The sequence below is a fragment of the Coregonus lavaretus genome (genome assembly GCF_964263955.1).
Source record: "Coregonus lavaretus genome assembly, contig: HAP1_SCAFFOLD_422, whole genome shotgun sequence".
Taxonomy (NCBI): domain Eukaryota; kingdom Metazoa; phylum Chordata; class Actinopteri; order Salmoniformes; family Salmonidae; genus Coregonus; species Coregonus lavaretus.
The window spans coordinates 334621-347046 of NW_028160072.1; the positions used below are offsets into that span (position 1 = coordinate 334621).

A 12426-nucleotide genomic window follows, 5' to 3' on the forward strand; every position below is an offset into this window, starting at 1 on the left:
CTCAAATGGCACCCTATTCCCTACATAGTGCACTCAAATGGCACCCTATTCCCTACATAGTGCACTCAAATGGCACCCTATTCCCTACATAGTGCACTGTATAGGTAATAGGGTGTCACTTGGGACGAAGCCTAAGAGCTGTGTCTATCTCACCTTGTAAATGTCCAGGTTCTTCCCTTGGAAGCTGATGGGGATGCGGTAGCCTACAGGGATGAGCTGAGGATCTGGGTTCTCAAACTGAGGACAGCTATCAGCCTGGAGGGAGAACAGAAGGTGGTTATAGCTGGTTTAATCAGACAGGCAGACAGACAGGAAGAGCTTGCCAGTTGCCACCTATAAGGCAGAAAGTCTGTAACAGATACAAGATGGCTCAGAGACAACAGCTCTTTATCAATTAATCTTCCCTCAATCCTCTCTTATCAAAAAGTATTGGACCTTCTTCTTGAGAAGGAGGCGGGGAGAGAGGACGCGAGGAACTGTGGAAAGACTAAAGGAGATTGGGCCAAGATTTCAAGATCACTGAGACAGCGCTTCCTCCTACTTGTTGGGCTTTGATGACGTGAGCTCCCTCTACAGCGTCATCGCTGTCACTGCAGGTGTGGTCCTGGCCATTCCACTGGCACTGCCACTCACTGGTCACACACGCTATACACCTGGGGACAATCAGCCAATAGGAGGAAGAGTTAGGGAGTCAGAGTGTATATAGCCAATGAGCACAGAGATCCACAAAAGTGTTCAGTGTAAAATGACTGAACAGAGCACTGAGAATAACTGTCAGATTAACGGTTTGTTTCCATAAAGCAGTGGTCACCTATTGGTCGATCACCAAACATTTCTGAAAAGCCAACGACAAAGCCTTGCACTCCACTTATTTTATTAGTCTTGCACTTGATTCAGACGTGCTGGGCGCCGGGTAGGCAAAGTGTTCCCATTTTGAACCATTTCATTTGTCTGAAGGGACAAACTGTGTGCCTACTGTGCGGGTCAATCGGATAGCTGAATTTGTGAATGAGGCAGAAATAATGTGGTGCGACTCGGGTTTCGCCATCAGGTGGAAGATGGTGTCCCCTCTCTCTGGTCAGTCTCACCGGAGAAAAGGATTGAGCAGGGACCATGAGAGGAGGACCCTCTGCTGCGCTCTCCCTCCGCTGAGACTGACCATCATATGTAGGTACCATCAACTCCAGTAAAATTAAATAATATAATTTAAATAGTATAATTTCAATTTATGCTCAGCTGTGCCTCGCAAATGATACAACTGATCTATTTTGTTATCAAAGCTCCAGTTTTGAAACATAATATGGTCTGAGAAGAACAATATTGACAGGCCATGTTTAAAAATAAATCTGAGTGGTAGATCTCAGCTTGCTTTTTGACTCCAAAAGTGATCTTGCCTCAGAAAAGGTTGATGACCATAAAGGGTTTAACTGGCGCCACTTACGGTGTGTTCTCTGACTTCCTGACGGTGGCTGCACAGTTGTAGAACTTGTATTCACTGGACGTCACCTCGATGCTATCGTTGACCAGGATCCTCACTGGCACCGTCACAAAGTCTGAACAGAATATCACAGAATATCACAGTTCCCACAAAACAGTCCATTACCCTGAGAGGAAATGTTAGCCTGGTCACCTGACTGATTCTGTATTGAATAAAAACACTACATTGTTGCCTTGTTTTGGCAAGATAAAGACAAGTTGGTTAAAAAAGAAACAGACTGATATCCAGGCTTAAAAACAGTATACAGTACCCATCTACTACCCAAGGACCTAAGGACTGGGGTTAGGACTAGTATTCAGGAGGACTAGTATTCAGGAGGACTAGTATTCAGGAGGACTAGTATTCAGGAGGACTCACCCTGCTTGTCAGGTGTAGGGGGGATGTCCACAGGGTCAGGGAGAGTACAGGTGACCTTCTGATCAATCACCACAGCTCCACTACTGAACAAACCAAACCTGCACTCTATAACGTCAGAACGGCTGATCCTGGGGAGGGTGGGGATGTCGATTTCAACCTGGACAGGAGATAAACAGAGAGGTTTTTGAGAGTGGAAGAGAGGGAGGGAGGGAGAGAGAGAGACAGAGAGTGACAGAGAAACAAGATAAACTCCCTCTTGAATACAAAGAGGTCCATTGAGGAAATCATCTCAATGCCATTCTTTTTTTTGATTCACAGGAGTGGTTATGTGACAAAAACTCAAGTTGCTGGAGAGAACAGATGAAATGGGGTGAAACAAAGGAATGTGACTGATATTCAGGTGTGCAGTTTAAATGTACACAGTTCATTAATCCAGAACTGCCCAAGAAAGCTAATTTTAGAGTGTGTGTGTGTGTGTGTGTGTGTGTGTGTGTGTGTGTGTGTGTGTGTGTGTGTGTGTGTGTGTGTGTGTGTGTGTGTGTGTGTGTGTGTGTGTGTGTGTGTGTGTGTGTGTGAAATGCACTGGAAGGGAGCAGAGCTTAGTGGAATTGACTAGAGTTAAACTCAGAACGAATGAATTCAGAATGAAGCAAACCCAGCACAACAGATGAGGGTACTTTCACACTGGAGAGGACAGCTGCCAATGACAGGGAAACTCAACCACTCAGACTCAGTACCTGCTGGGTCTTCATACAGCTGAGGTTGGGTGGGCTAAAGGCCTGGATCTGAACACACTGCTGGTTGGGGCTCCACAGCCACCTGTTGTCATCAACCCCGGGACAGTCTCCCTTCCTGGTACACCTGGAGGAGAACAGACCAGTCACACCCTGGACTACAGCTAACCCTAACCCTGGACTACAGCTAACCCTAACCCTGGACTACAGCTAACCCTGGACTACAGCTAACCCTAACCCTAGACTACAGCTAACCCTAACCCTAGACTACAGCTAACCCTAACCCTAGACTACAGCTAACCCTAGACTACAGCTAACCCTAACCCTGAACTACAGCTAACCCTAACCCTGAACTACAGCTAACCCTAACCCTGAACTACAGCTAACCCTAACACTAGACTACAGCTAATCCTAACACTAGACTACAGCTAACCCTAACACTAGACTACAGCTAACCCTAACACTAGACTACAGCTAACCCTAACACTAGACTACAGCTAACCCTAGACTACAGCTAACCCTAGACTACAGCTAACCCTAGACTACAGCTAACCCTAGACTACAGCTAACCCTAACCCTGGACTACACCTAACCCTGGACTACAGCTAACCCTAACCCTGGACTACAGCTAACCCTAGACTACAGCTAACCCTGATCTACAGCTAACCCTAACCCTAGACTACAGCTAACCCTGGACTACAGCTAACCCTAGACTACAGCTAACCCTTACCCTGGACTACACCTAACCCTGGACTACAGCTAACCCTAACCCTGGACTACAGCTAACCCTAGACTACAGCTAACCCTGATCTACAGCTAACCCTTACCCTGGACTACAGCTAACCCTAACCCTGGACTACAGCTAACCCTTACCCTGGACTACACATAACCCTGGACTACAGCTAACCCTTACCCTGGACTACAGCTAACCCTAACCCTGGACTACAGCTAACCCTAACCCTGGACTACAGCTAACCCTTACCCTGGGCTACAGCTAACCCTGGACTACAGCTAACCCTGGACTACAGCTAACCCTAACCCTGGACTACAGCTAACCCTAACCCTAGACTACAGCTAACCCTAACCCTAGACTACAGCTAACCCTAACCCTAGACTACAGCTAACCCTAACCCTGGACTACAGCTAACCCTAACCCTGGACTACAGCTAACCCTTACCCTGGACTACACATAACCCTGGACTACAGCTAACCCTTACCCTGGACTACAGCTAACCCTAACCCTGGACTACAGCTAACCCTAACCCTGGACTACAGCTAACCCTTACCCTGGGCTACAGCTAACCCTGGACTACAGCTAACCCTGGACTACAGCTAACCCTAACCCTGGACTACAGCTAACCCTAACCCTAGACTACAGCTAACCCTAACCCTAGACTACAGCTAACCCTAACCCTAGACTACAGCTAACCCTAACCCTGGACTACAGCTAACCCTAACCCTGGACTACAGCTAACCCTAGACTACAGCTAACCCTAACCCTAGACTACAGCTAACCCTTACCCTGATCTACAGCTAACCCTTACCCTGGACTACAGCTAACCCTAACTCTGGACTACAGCTAACCCTTACCCTGGACTACACATAACCCTGGACTACAGCTAACCCTTACCCTGGACTACAGCTAACCCTAACCCTGGACTACAGCTAACCCTAACCCTGGACTACAGCTAACCCTTACCCTGGGCTACAGCTAACCCTGGACTACAGCTAACCCTGGACTACAGCTAACCCTTACCCTGGACTACAGCTAACCCTAACCCTGGACTACAGCTAACCCTAACCCTAGACTACAGCTAACCCTAACCCTAGACTACAGCTAACCCTAACCCTAGACTACAGCTAACCCTAACCCTGGACTACAGCTAACCCTAACCCTAGACTACAGCTAACCCTAGACTACAGCTAACCCTAACCCTAGACTACAGCTAACCCTAACCCTGGACTACAGCTAACCCTAACCCTGGACTACAGCTAACCCTAGACTACAGCTAACCCTAACCCTAGACTACAGCTAACCCTAACCCTGGACTACAGCTAACCCTAACCCTGGACTACAGCTAACCCTAGACTACAGCTAACCCTAACCCTAGACTACAGCTAACCCTTACCCTGGACTACAGCTAACCCTAACCCTAGAATACAGCTAACCCTAACCCTAGACTACAGCTAACCCTAGACTACAGCTAACCCTAGACTACAGCTAACCCTTACCCTGGACTACAGCTAACCCTTACCCTGGACTACAGCTAACCCTAACCCTAGACTACAGCTAACCCTAACCCTAGACTACAGCTAATCCTAACCCTGGACTACAGCTAACCCTAGACTACAGCTAACCCTAACCCTAGACTACAGCTAACCCTAACCCTAGACTACAGCTAACCCTAACCCTTGACTACAGCTAACCCTAACCCTAGACTACAGCTAACCCTAACCCTAGACTACAGCTAACCCTAACCCTAGACTACAGCTAACCCTAACCCTAGACTACAGCTAACCCTAGACTACAGCTAACCCTAACCCTGGACTACAGCTAACCAGGAGTCTGCTACCTGTATCCATGCCCGGTTCATAAATGATAGGAGCTAAAGAGAGAAAATAGTCCTGGACCATCTATAATAGGAGAAGGCAGTACTAAGCTCATAAGACATTTATAAGTTATATTCTATTATTCATTGAAAGATCAATGAACAGCAGGAAATATTGCAGCTATAACCAATGTTCCTTCAAATGTTTTTGGCACTTAGCAAATAGCTGTTATATCATTCAGCCTACAGTAGCAGCCAATGTGTGGTGTTCAATGTAAGCCTACATTCCATGAGACTTTTGAACATGAACCTGTTTATCCACTTTTCCTTCAGACAAGGAGGTGACTGAAAACGTTGTTGTGTTGTTTGATGCAAGAAACCACTTTACAAAATATAATGCATTATTATTCCCCTACCATTATTACAGAGAATCAGACAAATTATGCTACACTCTGCCTATTGTCAACTTAACTTATTCAAGCCTGTCACAAAATACAACACTGCCCTTTTAAGACATAAAACAATCTCTTTACCTGACTTGCTTTTCAAAGATGGCTAGAAATGAATAAGTTTTGTACTCTTGTAGGAAGCAATCACTCCCCTATTGCTGACTACAAATTATCTATAACTGGGCTAATAACTCACTAACTAGCAAAGGATATGAACAAAATGTGCACACGTGGCTACATGCAGCTCTGATTGGTTATGGCGCACTGGTCTGTGTAGAGTAGGGGCTGAGTAGTGCCTGTCAACGCAATAGAATCCTACTCCGATGTGTTCTGCCTACAACAAAATCTCTTGCATAGTTCATTTTGTTTCTGTATGTTGCATTGAAAGCATTGATTCAATCACAATTCCCACAGTAAAGGGAAAAACTGATAGTGGTTAACTAAGGGGAAAACTCTAGAAAATGGAATGAAATTCAATCTCGTGCTTCTCTGCGCGGGCTGATATTTCTTCTGCGCGGCAGCTTAGAGGGAACATTGGCTATAGCATAACTGGTACTGTACTCACCTGCCCTTCAGCACACACCACCCACAGTAGGGGTCTTTCTGTGACACGCAGGACTGGCAGTCTGACTTCAGGTGGCACGCCTGCACTGGCACCTTGGTGATCTATGAGAAAAACAATCATGGGTGATGCAAACATTGATATCGCACTAACCAAAATGCATGGAGTGCCTCACACCGATAAAAATCGACGCTATCGAATAAAGTTCTACATATGTTCACGGCTCACCTTCTTCTCTGTGGTGATGTAGAGGTGTGTGAGGCTGGTGTCAAACAGCAGGTTCTTGTTGACCTTGTCACCGGTGTTCTCCCCCGGGGCGCGGCCGTACACCTCTGGACTGGCCGACAGGTGCAGCTTCAGCACCTACGTTTCATTAGCAGAAAGAAGACAGAAAAGGTGGCCAGGTCGACGCAGAAGACATTAGTCAACTACTAAGGACAATCTATATAAGTCCGAGCAGCCTATTGAATAACATTTCAGCAGGACGCGTTTCTGTTAAGCAGACGCTCTTATAGGTAAGACCAACCACATATCACAGTCATTGCTTTCCTCAAGTAAAACTTTCTTCAAAAAAGCAGCTATTAGCTAAATCAGTTAGAGTGCTAGTAAGAAAGACAAGTGCGAGTGTTAGTGTAAGAATGACCGTATTGCAATAGTAAGGTGTTAACTAGTAGTGACGGGTCGTCCGCCAACCAACGGCTCTTTTTGGTGAACGTCGAGAACTGAGCTGTTCATTTGGCTCCCTGCTACTGCTGCAGTTTGAGCTCCAGACCACCATCATCTGGAGTTCAGTTAGAAAAACATTCTCTGAAGATTGCACCTCCTCAACCATCATCTGGAGTTCAGTTAGAAAAACATTCTCTGAAGATTGCACCTCCTCAACCATCATCTGGAGTTCAGTTAGAAAAACATTCTCTGAAGATTGCACCTCCTCAACCATCATCTGGAGTTCAGTTAGAAAAACATTCTCTGAAGATTGCACCTCCTCAACCATCATCTGGAGTTCAGTTAGAAAAACATTCTCTGAAGATTGCACCTCCTCAACCATCATCTGGAGTTCAGTTAGAAAAACATTATCTGAAGATTGCACCTCCTCAACCATCATCTGGAGTTCAGTTAGAAAAAAATTCTCTGAAGATTGCACCTCCTCAACCATCATCTGGAGTTCAGTTAGAAAAACATTATCTGAAGATTGCACCTCCTCAACCATCATCTGGAGTTCAGTTAGAAAAACATTCTCTGAAGATTGTAACTCCTCAACCATCATCTGGAGTTCAGTTAGAAAAACATTCTCTGAAGATGGCACCTCCTCAACCATCATTTGTAGTTCAGTTAGAAAAACATTCTCTGAAGATGGCACCTCCTCAACCATCATTTGTAGTTCAGTTAGAAAAACATTCTCTGAAGATGGCACCTCCTCAACCATCATCTGTAGTTCAGTTAGAAAAACATTCTCTGAAGATTGCACCTCCTCAACCATCATCTGGAGTTCAGTTAGAAAAACATTCTCTGAAGATTGTAACTCCTCAACCATCATCTGGAGTTCAGTTAGAAAAACATTCTCTGAAGATTGCACCTCCTCAACCATCATTTGTAGTTCAGTTAGAAAAACATTCTCTGAAGATGGCACCTCCTCAACCATCATTTGTAGTTCAGTTAGAAAAACATTCTCTGAAGATGGCACCTCCTCAACCATCATCTGGAGTTCAGTTAGAAAAACATTCTCTGCGCCACTCAGGAGACCTCCTCAACCATCATCTGTAGTTCAGTTAGAAAAACATTCTCTGAAGATTGCACCTCCTCAACCATCATCTGGAGTTCAGTTAGAAAAACATTCTCTGAAGATTGTAACTCCTCAACCATCATCTGGAGTTCAGTTAGAAAAACATTCTCTGAAGATGGCACCTCCTCAACCATCATCTGTAGTTCAGTTAGAAAAACATTCTCTGAAGATTGCACCTCCTCAACCATAATCTGGAGTTCAGTTAGAAAAACATTCTCTGAAGATTGCACCTCCTCAACCATCATCTGGAGTTCAGTTAGAAAAACATTCTCTGAAGAAAACCTCATTGTGGTCCACACAAAAATTACATACATTTCAAGGGATTTAATTTGGCCAGGTAAACAATTTAATTGAACTCGCGTCACAATCTGACATAATGGTAGGCAACCCTTCAGCCTTTACATGAGACCTTTTTATATTTGTCATGGTTTTTCATCCATTTGTAAGGACTACTGAACAAAGATCCATTGGGAGCCAAAAGATCCGGCTCACCGAAAAGACTGGGAATGCCCATCACTATTAGCTAGTACCTCTCCTAAAGCAGTCCCCAGGAAGGCAACGGTGTGCTCCGTTTCCACAGCGACGGCCACAGCGGTCATCAGGCCCTTCTTGGTGAAGATGGGTTTGGCTGCCAGGGCGAACTCTGCCCTACTGGCAAGTGGGGAGGGCAGGAACTCAGCACCACACTTTTGGGAGATCACCAAGTCATTCTGTAGAGGGGAGGAATCAACGTCAGATACATTATTTCATTAGCAGGTAGATGTGATAATGTAACAGTTATTAGATCATATCTACATCCTCTTGTAAAGTTAATTGTAGAAGAGCAACAACCATAACTTCAATGTAAACTAGAAAACCATCAATTGCTTCAAAACTGACCTGCTAGCTAACACCAGATACATTCTCCATCCTCTTACCAGAGGACATACAGTACAACTGCCCTTGACTGGATGTGCTGGTAAGGCTACAAACCTCCTTTTCAGTTTTACACAGCTCATCTGACTTGGAGGAGTACGGTGAGTAGACGGCAGGCGTCCCGTTAATGTGTCCCTTGTTGCTGTAGCAGGCTCCTATGATCTCCACCAGTCTCTTGTTGATGGCCCTCAGTGGGTACATACACACTGCCGAGGTGGAGCTGTCATCGTCCGAGCTGAACACCACAAACAGAACCTGACAGCAATACAGAAGTCACTGTTCTTAACAGACTGTTCTGATGGTTCGGACTTGCCTGGTTAAATAATGGTGAAATGGAAAACTACAAAAAGTCATTTTCCTAAAGAAAATACCCGCTTCATCTGTCCAAACACATTTTTGTGGGATTCAATCTAATTCAAACAACTCTATTTGTCCCCTTCGAACAATTCTATTAGGGGTTATACAATTTAATTGGGCTATAGAATTGAACTGGATAGCGGATTAAGTTGAAATACATACCTTATCCAGGGCTCCAACCGGTCCGTACTGGCCAGAGGAGCTCATATTTTTGGCCAGGGCTTCTCCTGGAAGGGACACGTAGGCTGCCTGGACCTTGTTGTACCTGTTCCCCGCGCTGCAGTTCAGCTGGAGCTCTGTGTACGAGTAGTAGTTGTGGTCGTTCTCACACATCCTGGAGATAAAGGTGAAGTTCTTGGTTCCTGAATCCTGGGCGCCCAGGGTTCTGGAGAACAGGAAGTAGACAAAGCCATCATCCTGGAAGAAGAGAGACATAAAAAGAGAGAGAGAGAAAGTGAAAAAAAAGGAGCGAAAAAGAGTGAGATGAATCATTCTATTCCCCTTTCAGTCTCTTGGTAACGCTGTAATCACAGACCGGCCCAAGGGGACGTCTCACACTGCTGTGTGTGCAAAAGGCTTTTCTCCGTCTTTCTTACCTTGAAGACGTGTTTGAAGTCGTGGAGGTAACGCAGTGTGAAGGGGTTGGACTGGACGGCCGAGGCCTCGATGATACTGTCGAACAACACCCAGTCACCATGGTCCTGGAGGATACGGGTGCTGATCAGCTTGGTGCTGTCATGGCTGCCGTAGCCCTTAGCCACCTGAAGAGAACAGAGAGGGGGCAAATACCAGATACCATGGTGACCAGGAAGTAAATACAACATGTTTCAGCTTGGTGCAGTCGTGGCTGCCATAACCTTTACACACCTAGGACAAGACAGAGGGAACAGAACATGTGAAATTCACTTACCTAGTACCTTTACCATTTTAAATCCCCATATAACATCAAAAACATCACAACAAGGTTGCAGGACATTCAGTGGAGTGGAGTTCCATTTGAGTCCCAGTGAATAGTGATAAATATGATACCATCTATGTCCCCATTGCTGATTAGAAAACAGAAGAACCCTGTGGTCCTCTGTAACTCAGTTGGTAGAGACCATCTATAGATCTCTACGTCACAATAGCAGATTAAAAACCAGAACAACCCTGTGGTCCTCTGTAGCTCAGTTGGTAGAGCATGGCAATTGCAACGCCAGGATAGTGGGTTCAATTCCTGGGACCACCCATACGTAGAACATTTATACACGTCGCTTTGTATAAAAGTGTCTGCTAAATGACATATTATTATTACTGTGACATATCACGGTGTGGTTAGTCCACTTACCAGGAAGACGGTGAAGTTCTTACTGTTCTCATTGTCCTTGCTGACGTAGTAAGACATGACCCCTACTACAGACACACTCTCCTCAGCACTGGCCACGTACGTCCTCTCTCCTTTAGTATCGTTGAAGTACAGCAGCTGCTCTACATTAGACAGGCTCCTCAGAGAACAGATTCCTCTGTACAGACTCCCACACACTATCAAGGTGTCTTTGGATGGATGGATGAGGAGCAGTTTGTTATGGTTGTCGGTCTCCACCGCTTCCTGGCAGGAGCCCGTCACGGGCGGGGTACACTGGCGGTTGTCCAATCTGGGTCCTGTTTTGGTGCGGGCCTCGGTGTACAGGGATTGGTTCAGTTGGTAGATGGCGTTGACCGTGCCCACGTACAGCCGACCGGTGGTTGGGTCCTGGACTACGTTGTTGATGAGGGTGTCGGAGGTGAACTCGTTGTGGGCGGAGCCGAGGAGGGAGAGAGACTGCGTCGCCAAGATGGCAGCCAGGACCCACTGCCACACCATCTCTGGAGGAGAGGGAGGAGGATGGGGAGAGAAAACTATTATTATGTTACTCTTTATGTCTCTTTGTAACTTGGTAGAGAGAGAAAGAGAGAGAGAGAGGAGGGAGAAGAAGAGGGAGGAGGAGGGTATGAGAGAGAGAGAGAGACTGAAGGAGATCGAGGAGAAAGGGGGAGAGAGAGAGAGATGAGGGAGTGAGGGAGGAGGGTAGGAGAGAGAGAGGAGGAAAAATACAGAGAAGGAGAAAATATAATTAGTTCCTAATCTTAATCATTCTATTCTATTAGTCCCTGTCTCTTTGTATTCACAGACAGGCCTGAGGGGACGTTTCAGCAGCTGATAAAAAAGACATGAAATAAACATGAAGACATTAAGATTTACAACGTTTAATAACATCTCCTTCTAAAAAATGTTGTTTTTTTTAGCACAAAGTTATTCGGTTCTACTAAAGCGTTCCTACCTTCCACTTCTTCATTATTATTCATCCTCATCCTTCCCACTAAATATAAAGGAGGGAAAATCAATTCACTCGCTCCCCTAACTCCCCTCAGATGTTGAGATGTGGATCACTGAATTTGACACAGACGATAAAATAACACTTTTTTTTTGTTCAAAAGAAAGAAGCGTATGCAGCATTCACTTCACGGGCAAGCTCCTCTCCTCTCCTCTCCTCTCCTCATCCTTTCATCCCTGCCTACAGTTTTTGGGTAGTTGATGGCGGAAGTCAAATAGGCTTCAAAAGGATTCGAGGAGAGGTTGAGAGGAGAGGAGGAGAGGTGGTGTGTGCCAAGGTAACAAAGGTGTCCTGTTGCATTATGGGTACGCCCTCGGCACGGGAGCAGAGAAACTCTTCTTGGTAAAAACCCTCACACAGTGATTCACAAACTTTTCCCCAAACCTTTTGGCTGGGTTGTTGTGAGACCTAACCAAACACGTTTGGATGCAACCTAAAAGGAACCCTTTCCGACACAGTCCTTCTGACCCAGTGAACTGGCCAATAGGGTCCTGACCCAGTGAACTGGCCAATAAGGTCCTGACCCAGTGAACTGGCCAATAGGGTCCTGACCCAGTGAACTGGCCAATAGGGTCCTGACCCAGTGAACTGGCCAATAAGGTTCTGACCCAGTGAACTGGCCAATAGGGTCCTGACCCAGTGAACTGGCCAATAGGGTCCTGACCCAGTGAACTGGCCAATAAGGTCCCGACCCAGTGAACTGGCCAATAGGGTCCTGACCCAGTGAACTGGCCAATAGGGTCCTGACCCAGTGAACTGGCCAATAGGGTCCTGACCCAGTGAACTGGCCAATAGGGTCCTGACCCAGTGAACTGGCCAATAGGGTCCTGACCCAGTGAACTGGCCAATAGGGTCCTGACCCAGTGAA

General features: G+C 46.0%; 1 protein-coding gene across 1 annotated transcript in view; it reads right to left on the reverse strand.

The window, feature by feature from the left end:
• Nucleotides 1–11550, reverse strand: part of LOC311122212 (plexin-B2-like) — a 49014-nt gene extending 37464 nt beyond the window's left edge. Inside the window, exons 1-13 of the mRNA XM_084196602.1 lie at nt 11505–11550; nt 10532–11049; nt 9801–9965; nt 9367–9621; nt 8905–9102; nt 8463–8642; nt 6378–6512; nt 6153–6253; nt 2593–2716; nt 1856–2012; nt 1442–1553; nt 542–653; nt 154–255 (exon numbers count right to left, since the gene is read on the reverse strand). Of these exons, the coding sequence (XP_084052728.1) occupies nt 154–255; nt 542–653; nt 1442–1553; nt 1856–2012; nt 2593–2716; nt 6153–6253; nt 6378–6512; nt 8463–8642; nt 8905–9102; nt 9367–9621; nt 9801–9965; nt 10532–11049; nt 11505–11535 (2190 nt within the window). The 5' untranslated portion in view covers nt 11536–11550. The remainder of the gene's footprint in view (nt 1–153; nt 256–541; nt 654–1441; nt 1554–1855; nt 2013–2592; nt 2717–6152; nt 6254–6377; nt 6513–8462; nt 8643–8904; nt 9103–9366; nt 9622–9800; nt 9966–10531; nt 11050–11504) is intronic.
• Nucleotides 11551–12426: the final 876 nt, after the last annotated feature.